The 14,037-nt window shown below is 41.5% G+C and overlaps 1 protein-coding gene across 3 annotated transcripts in view; it reads right to left on the reverse strand.

Annotated features, from left to right (window-relative positions):
- ODAD2 (outer dynein arm docking complex subunit 2) overlaps positions 1-14,037 on the reverse strand; it is a 189,273-nt gene that overhangs the window by 84,251 nt on the left and 90,985 nt on the right. For all 3 annotated transcript variants that reach the window (XM_047755183.1, XM_047755184.1, XM_047755182.1), the window contains one exon: positions 6,935-7,049. In XM_047755183.1, the coding sequence (XP_047611139.1) occupies positions 6,935-7,049 (115 nt within the window). The remainder of the gene's footprint in view (positions 1-6,934; positions 7,050-14,037) is intronic.

Raw genomic sequence — 14,037 nt, forward strand, 5'->3', positions numbered from 1 at the left:
TCCTCCCTCCCTCCTTTCTTTCTCCACCTGTTACGTCCATCGACCTCTCCAATTCTCTCACGCCTTTCCCAAATTAATCATTCCCTCAACCTCAAGTATCTTCTGGATTTCATATCACCTCCTTCTCTCTCTCTTTTTTTTTTTTTTTGTTGTTGTTGTTGTTGTTGTTGTTGCTATTTCTTGGGCCGCTCCCGCGGCATATGGAGGTTCCCAGGCTAGGGGTCGAATCGGAGCTGTAGCCACCGGCCTACGCCAGAGCCACAGCAACGCGGGATCCGAGCCGCGTCTGCGACCTACACCATAGCTCACGCCAACGCCGGATCGTTAACCCACTTAGCAAGGGCAGGGACCGAACCCGCAACCTCATGGTTCCTAGTCGGATTCGTTAACCACTGCGCCACGACGGGAACTCCCACCTCCTTCTCTTAATGGCTGAGCTTCCCGAAGAACAATGAATCCTCTTTGTGTCTATTTCTCCCCTTAATTCATTTCTCACCTCAGTACCCCCGGACTTGAACTCCCACCCCTCAGTCGAAACATCTATGACCAATGACCTCCTCATTTCTATGTCTAATATCCTCTTTTCAGTTTTCAAAGGTAAGTGACCTCTGGGGGAAATGATAATGCCACCCTCTCCTCCTCTTTCTGGGATGTGTTTCCTTCCTTGGCTTTCGTGGAATCCCCTCTCCTGGTTATCTCATCACTCCTCAGGTCTTCGCCTGTGACTTTTCTTTGTCACTAGCCTCCTCTAGTTACTCCACACACTCTGCCTTTTATCTGCCCTCAAGACATCAACTAGCTCCTGTTTGCTGAGGATGCCCACATAAACATTTCCCGCCCAGAATTCTCTCCTGACACCCAGATTCATATATTTAAATGACTGGACAGCCCTACCTGGATGAAAGAAAATCCCCCATCGTCTTCCCAAATCGTGCTCTTCCCAAGTTTGGTGCTAATGGTTACTATTTTTTTTTTTTTTGGTCTTTTTGCCATTTCTTGGGCCGCTCCCTTGGCATATGGAGCTTCCCAGGCTAGGGGTCTAATCGGAGCTGTAGCTGCCAGCCTACTCCAGAGCCACAGCAACGCGGGATCCGAGCCGCGTCTGCGACCTACACCACAGCTCACGGCAACGCCGGATGGTTAACCCACTGAGCAAGGCCAGGGATCGAACCTGCAACCTCATGGTTCCTAGTCGGATTCGTTAACCACTGAGCCACGACGGGAACTCCGAGGTTACTAATTCTTAATTGTCGAAGTTAAAATATGAAAACAAAAACAAAACATCAAATTTGCTCTCAATTGCCTTCTCCCAGCCAACATCCCATAACTCACCAGGTCGTGATTCTATTTCCCTATCTTTCTAATACTGGCTCTTCCTCTTTACCCACACTGTCCCTGTATTAGGTCAAAGTCACTTTCATCTGAATCACTGTAATTGCCTAATTAATCACCTGCCTGCCTGTGTCACTTCCTTGTCACAATTCTTCAGATGTTCAAGTTATCCAAATGAAAATGCATACAAAAGAAATTTATAAAGAAGTGAACAAACAGAATTCTGCATGGATCCATGGCCCCTGGGAGGGGTTAGAAGGGAGCTGAAAAGAGTTCGAATAACGCCATTTGCAGCAACATGGATGCAACTAGAGATTCGCATACTAAGGGAAATAAGTCAGAAAGAGAAAGACAAATACCATATGATAACACTTATATGTGGAATCTAATATATGGCACAAATGCACCTATTTACAGAAAAACAAACTCAAGGACATGGAGAACAGGCTTGTGGTTGCCAAGGGGGTGAGGGAGGGAGTGAATGGACTGGGAGTTTGGGGTTAGTAGGTGCCAACTCTTGCATTTGGAGTGGATAAGCAATGAGATCCTGCTGTATAGCACAGGGAACTATATCTAATCACTTGTGATGGAACATGATGGAGGATAATTTGAGAAAAAGAAAGTATAGATATGTTTAACTGGGTCACCTTGATTTACAGCAGACATGGACAGAACATTGTAAATCAACTATAATGAAAACATTTTTAAAATATAAAAAAAAAGGCGCTAAGTGGTAGAAGTGGAGGCAGTGGGGGGGGGGGGGGCATTCAGAAGCGGTGCCGATAGAGCTTTTTATGGAGGATCTAGACTAGGTCCTGAGGCTGAAACAGACAAGATGTGTTGTTGTTAAAGGCTGGGTGTGGTTCAGTGTAGGATACTAGCCAAAAAGAAAGGATATTCCAGACCGAAATCCTGGGCAAGAATAATGATATGACATACTGGAATATATCTTAAATCCAGATAAAGAAGCAGATTTGGAGTTGAAGTCCATAAGAATAAAGGAAGCAATTGAAACATAATAACCACACTAAGTAGAGATGTTAACTGTACGAAATGGGATCTCATCCACAATAATGTTCGATTCTAGATTTAAATTCACAGTTTCAGTGATAACTGAGACTTAACCAGTATCTCTAACATCTTTCTCCAGGAAAAGTCAAGACTTTGAGTATATTTTGACCTAGTCACCTTTCGTACCTAACGTGCTCTCTGAATCATTTGGTAGTTTCGATTCAGATTTGTTACTGTGATAATAACGTCTGCTTTTATTTTATTTTATGCCATTACTTATTTTGGCTTTGATTTCTATATGTTTTTATTAAAGTATAGTTGATTTACAGTGTTTTACGAATTTCTGATATATAGCAAAGTGACCCAGTCATACTACACACACACACACACACACACACACACACACACACACACACAAACACTTTTTCTCATATTACCTTCCATCATGTTCTATCCCAAGAGACTGGATATAGTTCTCTGTGCTATGCAGTAGGATATGCCATTACTTTAGAGAAATTCTTTTTTAGTAACTTGCTAAGATTTGAAAGCTCTATTATCAACACAAATTTATATTTAGCTATAAAACCTAATGATTTATTTGTTCATCACTATTTCTAGAACTCATTATCTTTCTCAGAATCTTTTGTTTTACTGGAAAACATTCTAAAGTAATTTTTTCAGAAAAGACTCATGCGGGATAAGCTTCCTGAGTCCTAACATTTCTAAAAGAACAATGTCTTTATTCTGTCCTTACTCTATACTCACTTAAATGCTAGTTTTGCAGGATACAGAACTCTAGGTAAAAAGCATTTTCTTTTCTTTCTTTTTTTTTTTTTTTTTTGCTTTTTGCTTTTTAGGGCCACACTCACAGCATATGGAAGTCCCCAGGCTAGGGGTTGAATCAGAGCTAGAGCTACCAGTCCACATCACAGCCACAGCAACACAGGATCCAAGCTGCATCTGCAACCTACACCACAGCTCACAGCAATGCCAGGTCCTTAACCCACTGAGCGAGGCCAGGGATGGAACCTGCATCCTCATGGATACAAGTCAGATTTGTTTCTACTGCACCACAACAGGAACCCCCAAAAGTAGATTCCTCAAGAGACAGTAAAGGCTTTGTCCTGTTTTCTTTTAGAATTTATTGTGAATGATGTTAAGTCTAATACTGGTGTGATTCTTGCTCTTATATAACTTTTCCCTTTCCTTTAATTTCTGGAAACCTCGAATTTGAATTTGTTGGGTAGGAATTGATACATTTGTTTTTCCTGTTTGGCACAAAGTTGATCTTTTCAATCCAGAGACTGAAATCCTTCTTCACCTCTTCAGCTTATAGAACCCTCCCTGCTTTCAACTGCTCTCTTTCTTTTTGTGTGTTTGCAAGTCCTATTTTCTTTTTACTTTACATTTTCAGTTATTTACCAGACTTCCTCTTCCAGGTTATTACTCAGTCATATCCCAGGACCACACATAACCCAGAATTTGTCACTTTTAGTAAATTTATTGTTTTGCCAAATATATTTATTTCCAAAAGCCCTTTCTTTTCTTTTTAGGGCTGCACCTGCAGCATATGGAAGTTCCCCCGGCTAGAGTTTGAATTGTAGCTGCAGCTTCCAACCTACGCCACAGCCACAGCAACACTGGATCTGAGCTGCCTCTGCAACCTACACAGTAAGTAGCCTGTAGCAACAACAGTCCTTAACCCACTGAGCAAGGCCAGGGATTGAGCCTGCATCCTTATGGACACTATGTTGGGTTCTTAATCCACAGAGCCTCAACTGGAACTCCTCCAAAAGCCCTTTGTTAATCTACAAATGTTTCTTTTTTAGGCTTTTTGGGCTTAGACGTTCTGGTAGGGTCATTCTGAGGATATTAATTTTAAAAATTTAATGTGATCTTCTGTTCTTTATCTGTTTCCCCTAAAGTTGGTTCTGCTTATTAATCTTAGCTTGTCTCTAATACCATTAGCCTTCCCTAAATACTTGGTGACCCTCAGTTGCTCATATTTATGAATGAGGGACTGGGCTGATTAGTTCAACTAACCAATAGGGATATTCTTCAAGGACATGTAGCAATTCTTTCGCCAATAGCTTGTTTCTTGTTACCTAAATAGTATTCTTTATACTTTGCATTTTAAAAATTTTGGACCTTATATAATAGGAATTATATTGTATATCTGCTTCTGAAACTTGTTTTTATTTTGCTCAGTATGTTTATGAGATGAATCAATATTGAAAAGCACACAGCTGAAATACATTCAATTTTTTTGCTGCCACATTGCAATTTTGCATTACAATTTTACTATCATCTTACTGTCCATTTTCTTGTAGGGTGACATTTGAAGGATTTTGTTTGTTTGTTTGTTTGTTTTTGGCTGCACCCATGGCATGCAGAAGTTCCCAGGCCCAGGAATGAACCCACCCCTCAGCAGTGACCTGAACCACTGCAATGACAATGTTGGATCCTTAACCCACTGAGCCCCCTGATAACTTTGACATTTGAGGTGTTTTTATTTTTCCCTTTTTTGTTGTTATAAAAAAATGGTTCCATCAGTTTATAATATCTCCTCTACTGTTAGTATATATCACAATTCACTTAAATTTTTTTTATTAAACAATAGGTGATTTACAATGTTGTATCGATTTCTGCTATATAGCAAAGTGACCCAGTCATACATTATATATACATTCTTTTTTCTCATATTATCTTCCATCATGTTCTACCACAAGAGATTGGATATGGTTCCCTATGCTATACAATTGAACCTCATTGCTTATTTATTCTAAATGTAATACTTTGCATCTATTAACCCTAAACTCCCAGTCCATCCCACTCCCTCCCCTCTCCCCTAGCAACCACAAGGCTATTGTCCATGTCTATGAGTCTGTTTCTGTTTTGTAGATAGGTTCATTTGTGCCACATTTTAGATTCCACGTATAAGTGATATCATAGGGTATTTGTCTTTCTCTTTCTGACTTATTTCCCTTTGTATGAGAATCTCTAGTTGCATCCATGTTGTTGCAAATGGGGAAACCATAAGAAAAATGAAAAGACAACTGATAGAATGTGGGCTGAAGACCTAAATAGACATTTCTCCAAAGAAGACTTATGGATGGCCAGCAGGCACATGAAAAAGCACTCAACATCACTAATTATTAGAGAAATGCAAATCAAAACTACAGTGAGGTACCAACTCACACCAGTTAGAATGGCGATAATTCATAAGTCTACAAATAACAAATGCTGGAGAGGGTGTGGAGAAAAGGGACTCCTCCTACACTGTTGGTAGGAATGTAAATTGGCACAACCATTATGTAAAACAGTATGGATGTTCCTCAGAAAACTGAATATAGAACTACCAGGTTATCCAGCAATCCCACTTCTGGGCATATATCCAGACAAAACTACAATTCAAAAAGACACATGCGCGCTTATGTTCATAGCAGCACTATTCACAATAGCCAAGACCTGGAAACAACCTAAATGTCCATCAAAAGATGAATGGATTATGAAGACATGGTACATATACACAACAGAATACTACTCAGCCATAAAAAAGAACAATTTGCATTTTATAAAATATTACTTCCAATCACAAATATTTAGTAAGCTATCTAGAGGCATGTTAAACTTATAGGAATTAAATGCTTTGAATAAAAATACTCACCAGGGAGAAATATCTCTAGCAACAAGGATCTTAAAGAGAAATCTCTGAACTCATCAAAAAAAATTTAAATGAAGATAACAGAAAAGAGATCTTCAAGGAAAATAATAAAATTTACCAATGAAGAGCTAAAAGACTTCAGAAACTTCCAGTTCAGTCTTTTTTTCATGCAAAAATTTTATATATAGGTTTTATATCCAGTCATTATTGACAGAGAAAAAAAAAAGTGGAACACATGAAATTATGTGACATTTCCAAGGTAACAAAAAAAAATTAGTGATCGTTCCTTGTAACACTTTAGGCTATAAATAAGATAGATATCATCTTGGGCTTCTGAAAGTAGCAGTAATACAAAAATTTTCTCTTACCCAGGAGATAAGACAGTCAACCTTCCTTCACCCTAATTTACTTGGGGTGCTTGGTTCAACTGCACCAGCCAGGCACAACTTGGTAAGCACTGCCATCTTAGCCCAGCTTCACCTTACATTTAAAAATTGACAGAAAAAGGAGTTCCAGTTGTGGCACAGAGGTAACGAACCCAAATAGTATCCATGAGGATGTAGGTTCGATCCCTAGCCTCTCTCAGTGGGTTAAGTATCTGGTGTTGCCATGAGCTGTGGTGTAGGTCAGAGATGCGGCTCAGATCTAGCACTGCTGTGGCAGTGGTGTAGGCCAGCAGCTGCAGCTCCAATTTGAACTCTGGCCTGGGAACTTTCATATGCCACACATGAGGCCTTTAAAAAAAAAAAAAAAAAAGACAGAGAATGGTATTGTTCAAAAAATTAGTTTAGTACAAACATTCAGCACTCTTTTCTCCCAGATAATTCTTACCAAAAAGAAGTGAAAAGCAGTTAATGACCAGGGGACGACATTATTCAGTATGGCCTTAGAGATTCTAGAATGGATTGATTTGCAATCTGTTCTTACCTTTGCATTCTGGATGCAGGGACAGAGAGCCCAGGCTGCACTGGCCTTCACATCAGCGTGTGGGTTTTTTAGGAGGGACCACAACAAACGGACTCCGTCTAAGCGATCAATTATCCTATCGTGAAACCAAACACCACACGGATAAACTGTAATTAGCATGTGAAAATCAAAATGTAAATGGCCTATCTATTCACACAATTCTAATCATTTTTTTCTCCTTTGGACATTCTGCTTAGGTGTTTTTTCAAAGCTGTAACAACAGCAGGGACACAACATATTGCAGAATTGCCAGCTCTCTGAGGTCAGTTTTCAACCCCTGACATGGAAAGCAAGCTCCGTGACCATTACGATGCACGTAAACTTAAAATCAAGCCATGTAATTTTTTAAATTAGCTGTACACAGGCTGTTACTAAATGTAAGAATACTGGTTTCTTTCATATAGTGACATCTAAATACTTTCCAAAACAAATATTTATGCCTCAAAACGGTGCCGTTACCTTTTTTATTTGGTCTGTGTTAAATTGACTTACCGTACGGTATGACATATTTTGAACTCCTCCAGCCCTAATCTAGCCTTAGGAATTAAAATCATTGCACCACAGTGCATCCTTTGTCAGGCACGAATAACACGTAACTTGTTTTCCATGTGCTCCCTTCGGAGCAAGACTAACATTGCAGACTGTGTTATAATTACTTAAACACACTGTAATCAAAATATCTTCTTGACTAGCTGAAAAATGAATTATCATCAGAGTCATCTCTACACCATCTGTCTTCTGTTTATATATCAATCAGGCCAGGGCGTATAACCTCGCATTAAGGTCCAACGAGTACTTGCAGTTGAGAAAAAGGCCAAACAAAACTTAATATCCTTTACAAACATGGCTTTGTTCAGAGCAGATGAAAAAAGATAAAGAACATCAAAATTCATTTGATTTTTAACCTCAAGGGGAGTGAAACACACGTAGTATTTAGCCACAGATAGGAGAAATATTGCTGGTTTAGATGGCCATTCAGTTTTTTTTTTTTTTCCTGAAAACGGACATAAAAGCTACATTTCTTGATTATCTGAGATGAATTGGCCAGAAAAATGTATTATTTCAAAGGTTCCAAATTAGATATAAGTTTTATATAACTTTATGAATCAATCGGTAATGCAAATAGCCTAGTGTAAGGGACAAACTGTCTCTTTAAAAGATCTTTCATAAGGAAAAAGTGCATTGAGAAAGTATTTTAACCCAAAGTTTAACTTAATGGCTTTCCAGACCTAAAGCTTCTATCAACATCCTGCTGACATGATACAAAGTTTTATTTCTCGATTTATAGACACTATCAAGAAAGACACTGACTACTTCACAATGAATACTTGACAAATTTAAAAAAGCTCACTGCTTTATATTTGCCACTGAAAACATAATGAATGATTCTCTATGTATTTTTCACATGCAAATTTCTCGAGAAACAATAGTGAGTGACAGTCTGTCCTACTCTCACAAATATAGCAGTAATATTTGCATTAGTAATATTTAGCTCTACAACCCTGGACATAACTTGTCATTAGAGTGGAAGTCATTTGGGTAGCACACGTTTTCAGTTTAAAAAAAGGAGGGGGAAAAATTCAATCCTGGACATCACCTCCCCCCCCCCGGCAAAATTTCACCGTTAACAATAAAAATTCACCCTTTATTGTAAAACTAGATGTATTGCCCTTGACCCTCACCCCAAACTCTAAGCAATTCATCAGCTGCTTAGTTACAACAGATGAGGCTTGTAACCCCATTACAGATGTCTTAAAGGAAAAGACACAGCACAGTACAGAGTGTCACCCTTCGATGAAGGCAACAATTTTTTTTTTTGGTCTTTTGTCTTTTTTTTTGTCTTTTGCCTTTTTGTTGTTGTTGCTATTTCTTGGGCCACTCCCGCGGCATATGGAGGTTCCCAGGCTAGGGGTTGAATCGGAGCTGTAGCCACCAGCCTACGCCAGAGCCACAGCAACGCGGGATCTGAGCCGCGTCTGCAACCTACACCACAGCTCACGGCAATGCCGGATCCTTAACCCACTGAGCAAGGGCAGGGACCGAACCCGCAACCTCATGGTTCCTAGTCGGATTCGTTAACCACTGCGCCACGACCGGAACTCCGGTCTTTTGTCTTTTTAGGGCCACACTCGTGGCATATGGGAATTCCCAGGCGAGGGGTCAACTCAGAGCTGTAGCCACTGGCCTACACCACAGCCACAGCAACGCCGGATCCTTAACCCACTGAGGGAGGCCAGGGATCAAACCTCCATTCTCATGGATGCTAGTCAGATTCATTTGCACTGAGCTATGACAGGAACTCTGGAAACATTTCTAAAAAATTGCAAAGACGGCAACAGACAGTCGGGGGTAGCAAACTGTGGAGTTTCATTTGGTCCCTGCATCTCCTTCACCCTCTGTACGAGTCATACACTATGGGTTTTGCTTCTCAAGCACCCAAGGATCTCCCCCCTGCCCGCACCTGAAGCCTGGTAATCTTTACTACCTCCTTCTAGTATTGCTACACTAGTTGTCTAACTTGGTTTTGCACCTTCAGATTCTCTCAGTTCCAACAAATCCTATAAATCCCTGTGAAATTAATCTTACGGAAGGGTTTTTTCGAGCTTCTGCTGTATCTCCTTGCGAGCAAGGCCCGGGGGATATTCACTCTGTTTATCACGCCACCTCGAACACTCACTCAATGCCTGGTGAACAGTTCACAACTGAAAGGTCACTCCCAGGAGGAAACGCCTTCAGCAGCTTCCCACTGCTGGCGTCGTATTAAAAGCCCAGTTCCAGAATTCAGTGTTTAACGTTTCCAATAAGCTGGTTTATGCCTCCCAATACCCTATGTTCAGGCATTTGCTCATAAAACTCGCTTGCCGTCTATGAAACACAAAGTGCTGAGCATACAGAAGTAACAGATACAGACAATTCTTGTTCCTTAGGGTCATTACGAAGTATTTTATACAGGTATGAAGTCATTGCAAACAGTGAATTTGTAAATATTGACTCATTGCTCCTGGAGGAATATAAAATTTTGTTTCCAAGAGCCTTGGGTCAGAATATTTCTGTTAACTGATCAATATGTAGTCTTACCTGTGTTTCTATTTAAAGACCTTACTTAATATATCTTGTTGATTCATTAACGCTGAACCTGTAACCGAGCAGGGCCCTGTGGGGCTCCTGGGCACAAAAGCCTCTCTGTGTCCCCCATTTCTTGTTTTGAGGAAATGGGTCTCATTCAGCCTCCATGGTCTTCCCTGAGTTTTGAGGGGCAGGTCCAGACAGTTGCTGATCAGAGAGGGGAAGGGAATGCAGAGACCAGGGAGAAACAGCCGTGAAGCAACAGTACAGCCTTGGGATAGGATCCTGGTTCCCTCTCAAGAGACACACATAATGACACAGGCATCTTATACACCTAAGAGAAAAGTTTATATTCCTTATGCTTCTTTTAGAAATGAATGCTTTCAAATTGAACAGTTTTATACCACTCCGCAATAAAGAAGAGCGAAATAATGCCATTTGCAGCAACATGGATGGAACTAGAGACTCTCACACTGAGTGAAGTCAGTCAGAAAGAGAAAGACAAATTCCATATGATATCGCTTATATCTGGAATCTAATACATGGCACAAACGTACCTTTCCACAGCAAAGAATATCATGGACTTGGAGAATAGACTTGTGGTTGCCAAGGGGGAGCAGGAGGGAGTGGGGTGGATTGGGGGCTTGGGATTACTAGATGTAAACTATTGCCTTTGGAATGGATTAGCAATGAGAGCCTGCTGTGTAGCACTGGGAACTATGTCTAGTCACTTATGATGGAGCCTGATAATGTGCGAAAATAGACTGTGTACATGTATGTGTAATTGGGTCACCATGCTGTACAGCAGAAAAACAAATGTATTGGGGAAATAACAATTAAAAAAATAAATAAAAATAAAATAAAATAAAATTGAACAGTTCATAGAGTCCTTCCTTGACCTCCTTGGCTTAATTGTACCCTGTGAGCTAAAGATTAGGCACCCTGAGCACAATTGCCTGCAGGTTAGATTATTAGCACATGATGTTTTTTTCAGGAACTTTCCTAGTATGTTCCAATCTCTGATCAATATGTCCTTTTTGCAAGTGCTGTTGTTTCTAGGCAATAACCCAAAAGACCACCATCACGATCATGTAGAGATCTCCTGACTCCAGCTTTGATGACTAAGATTCCCCCAAAGAAAGAAGAATGCATGTTTGTCCCAATCCTGATTCCTATCCGAAAACCTGTTTTTCTCCTTTTTGCTATAAAACTCCCCACAATGCTTCCCAATGGAGGGCACCGTCTTTCAGGCATTAGTCTGCTGTGGCTTCCTTCGCCTGGCAAAGCAATAAAAGCTATCTTTTTCTCCTTCTCCCCAAACTCTGTCTCCAAGTTTCTACTTGGCACCTGGGGACTGAGGCTGAGTTTCAGCAACAAAACCCCCGGGGCAATCTAACACACGTTGTCCCTGTAAGGCACATCACAGCCTTCTTGCACTTTGGCACTGTGCTTAGGGGCCATTTTAAACAGCAAGATCACCAGTTCAAGGCTCCAAAATGCGAAAAACATGGCACTCCATAGACTGTGAAGATGAAAATGAAAGCAGAAACAAGAAGGCAGAGTGTGGGAGTTGCCCATGTGGTGCAACAGTTTCAGCAGAGTCTCTACAGCACCAGGACGCAGGTTAGATCCCTGGCCCAGCCAAATGTGTTAAAAGGATCCAGTGTTGCTGCAGCTGTGGTGTAGGTCACAACGCCTGCTCGGATCTGATCCCCTGGCCTGGCAATTCCACGTGCCACAGGGCAACCAAAAAAGCACTATTCACAATAGTCATGCCACGGAAACAACCTAAATGTCCATTGACAGATGAATGGATTAAGAAGATGTGGTACATACATACAGTAGAATGCTATTCAGCCGTAACAGAGAACAAAATAATGCCATTTGCAGCAAACATGGATGGAACTAGAGATTCTCATACTAAGTCAGTCAGAAAGAGAAAGACAAATCCCATATGAGATCGCTTATAAGTGGAATCTAAAACATGGCACAGATGATCCTATTTACAAAACAGAAACAGATCGCAAACATGGAGAACAGACTTGTGGTTGCCAAGGGGGAGGAGAGAGGGAGTGGGATGGATGGGGCGTTTGGGGCTGGCGGATGCAAATTGTTACATTTGGAGTGGACAAGCAACACGGTCCTCCTGTACAGCACAGGGAACTGTGTTTGATTGGGTCACTTTGCTGTACAACACAGATTGAAGAAATATCGTAAATCAACTATACTTTAATATTTTTAAAAAAGAAGAAGGCAGAGCGTGGCCCTGTTCAATCTCAGCTGGAAACACATGCATCAGGCAACTCAAATTTGTCACGGCTCTGCACGTGTCCATGAATAACTGCAAAAGTGCTATAAGTATTCATTGGGAGGGGGTTACAAATACATTTTAGGAAGGATATGAATACACATATGGATTCTGCAAATAATGAGGACTGTAATTCCCCTTAGGAAACTAGAGTCTAGTGAGGGTGATAAAGAGACCATTCTAGGAGGTCCCGTCGTGGCACAGCGGAAATGAATCCCACTAGGAACCATGAGGTTGTGGGTTCAATCCCTGGCCTCGCTCAGTGGGTTAAGGATCCAGTGTTGCCGTGAGCTGTGGTGTAGGTCACAGATGAGGCTTGGATCCTGCATTGCTGTGGCTCTAGTGTAGGTGGGTAGCTATAGCTCTGATTGGACCCCTGGCCTGGGAACCTCCATATGCGGCAGGTGCAGCCCTGAAAAGCAAAAAAAAAAAAAAAAAAAAAAAAAGGAAGAGAGAGAGAGAAACCACTCTAATCTAGTCTGGTACATCTATAATAGATGCGGACCTGGGGTCCCATGTGAACACGGAAGGGAGACACTAGGTAGTTCACAATCCACAGAAATTCTCCCAGCTCTAAGCCTGTGCCCATGCCATCTGCATCTTTTGCTGTAACAATCCATCTTTGTTCTTTTTTTCTTTTTTTATGGCTGCACCTGTGGCATATGGAAGTTCCCAGGCTAGGGGGTCGAATCAGAGCTGCAGCTGAGGCCTTTACCACGGCTACGGCAACACCTGATCTGAGCCACATCTGCGACCTACACTGCAGCTTTCGGCAATGCCAGACCCTTAATCCACTGGGCAAGGCCAGGGATTGAACCCGAGACCTCACAGAGACAACGTCAGGGCCTTAAGCCCTAAGCCACAAAAAGAACTCCAACAATTCATCCTTTAAGGTCTCTCACGAAACCTCTCCCAAACCCTCTGGTTTCTTGAGTTTTGGGGTCCTTGTTTTTGGCACTCACAACACATGGCTTTGGCATAGAGGCAAGTGTACATGGTTCTTACTTCCCCGGGGATTGTGTAATCTCCTTGACAGCAGAAAAATCCCCCCCCACCCCACAACCAGGTTCAGGGCACACTCTACAGCCAGCCAATATTGCTTAAAAGGACCTGAAGCAAGACAGCCTTTGCTTCCTCCTTTCTCGACGAACCAAAATCTTCCCCAAGACAAAAACATTCATTTTAACCTTACTTGGAAAGTACATATTCGAATCCCAAATCTAATCAATTATTTTTTTATCTGAAGTTGTCTTTAAGTTGAAAGTGCATTTTCATAGATCTTCTTTAAACTTTACTGCTTTTTGGATATACAATGATGGGCTTATAGGTGGTATTAATTATCCCCCTGTCCATTGTCAGCAGGTCCAGCTCCTTTTGTATAGCTTTTGTTTTTGTTTTGCTTTTCTGGGCTGCACCTGTGGCATATGGAAGTTTCTAGGCTAGGGGTTCAATCAGAGCTGCAGCTGTCGGCTTACACCACAGCCTCAGCAACTTGGGATCCGAGCCGCATCTGCAACCTACACCACAGCTCACGGCAATGCCAGATCCTAAACCCACTGAGTGAGGCCAGGGATCGAACCCATGTCCTCGTGGATACTAGTCAGGCTTGTTTCCACTAAGCCACGAAGGCAACTCCTGCACAGTTCTTTAATTTGATCAGAATCTCATTCTGAATTCATTCCTGGCAGTA

This window comes from Phacochoerus africanus, chromosome 12 (assembly GCF_016906955.1).
Source record: "Phacochoerus africanus isolate WHEZ1 chromosome 12, ROS_Pafr_v1, whole genome shotgun sequence".
In the NCBI taxonomy this organism is placed as follows: Eukaryota; Metazoa; Chordata; class Mammalia; order Artiodactyla; family Suidae; genus Phacochoerus; species Phacochoerus africanus.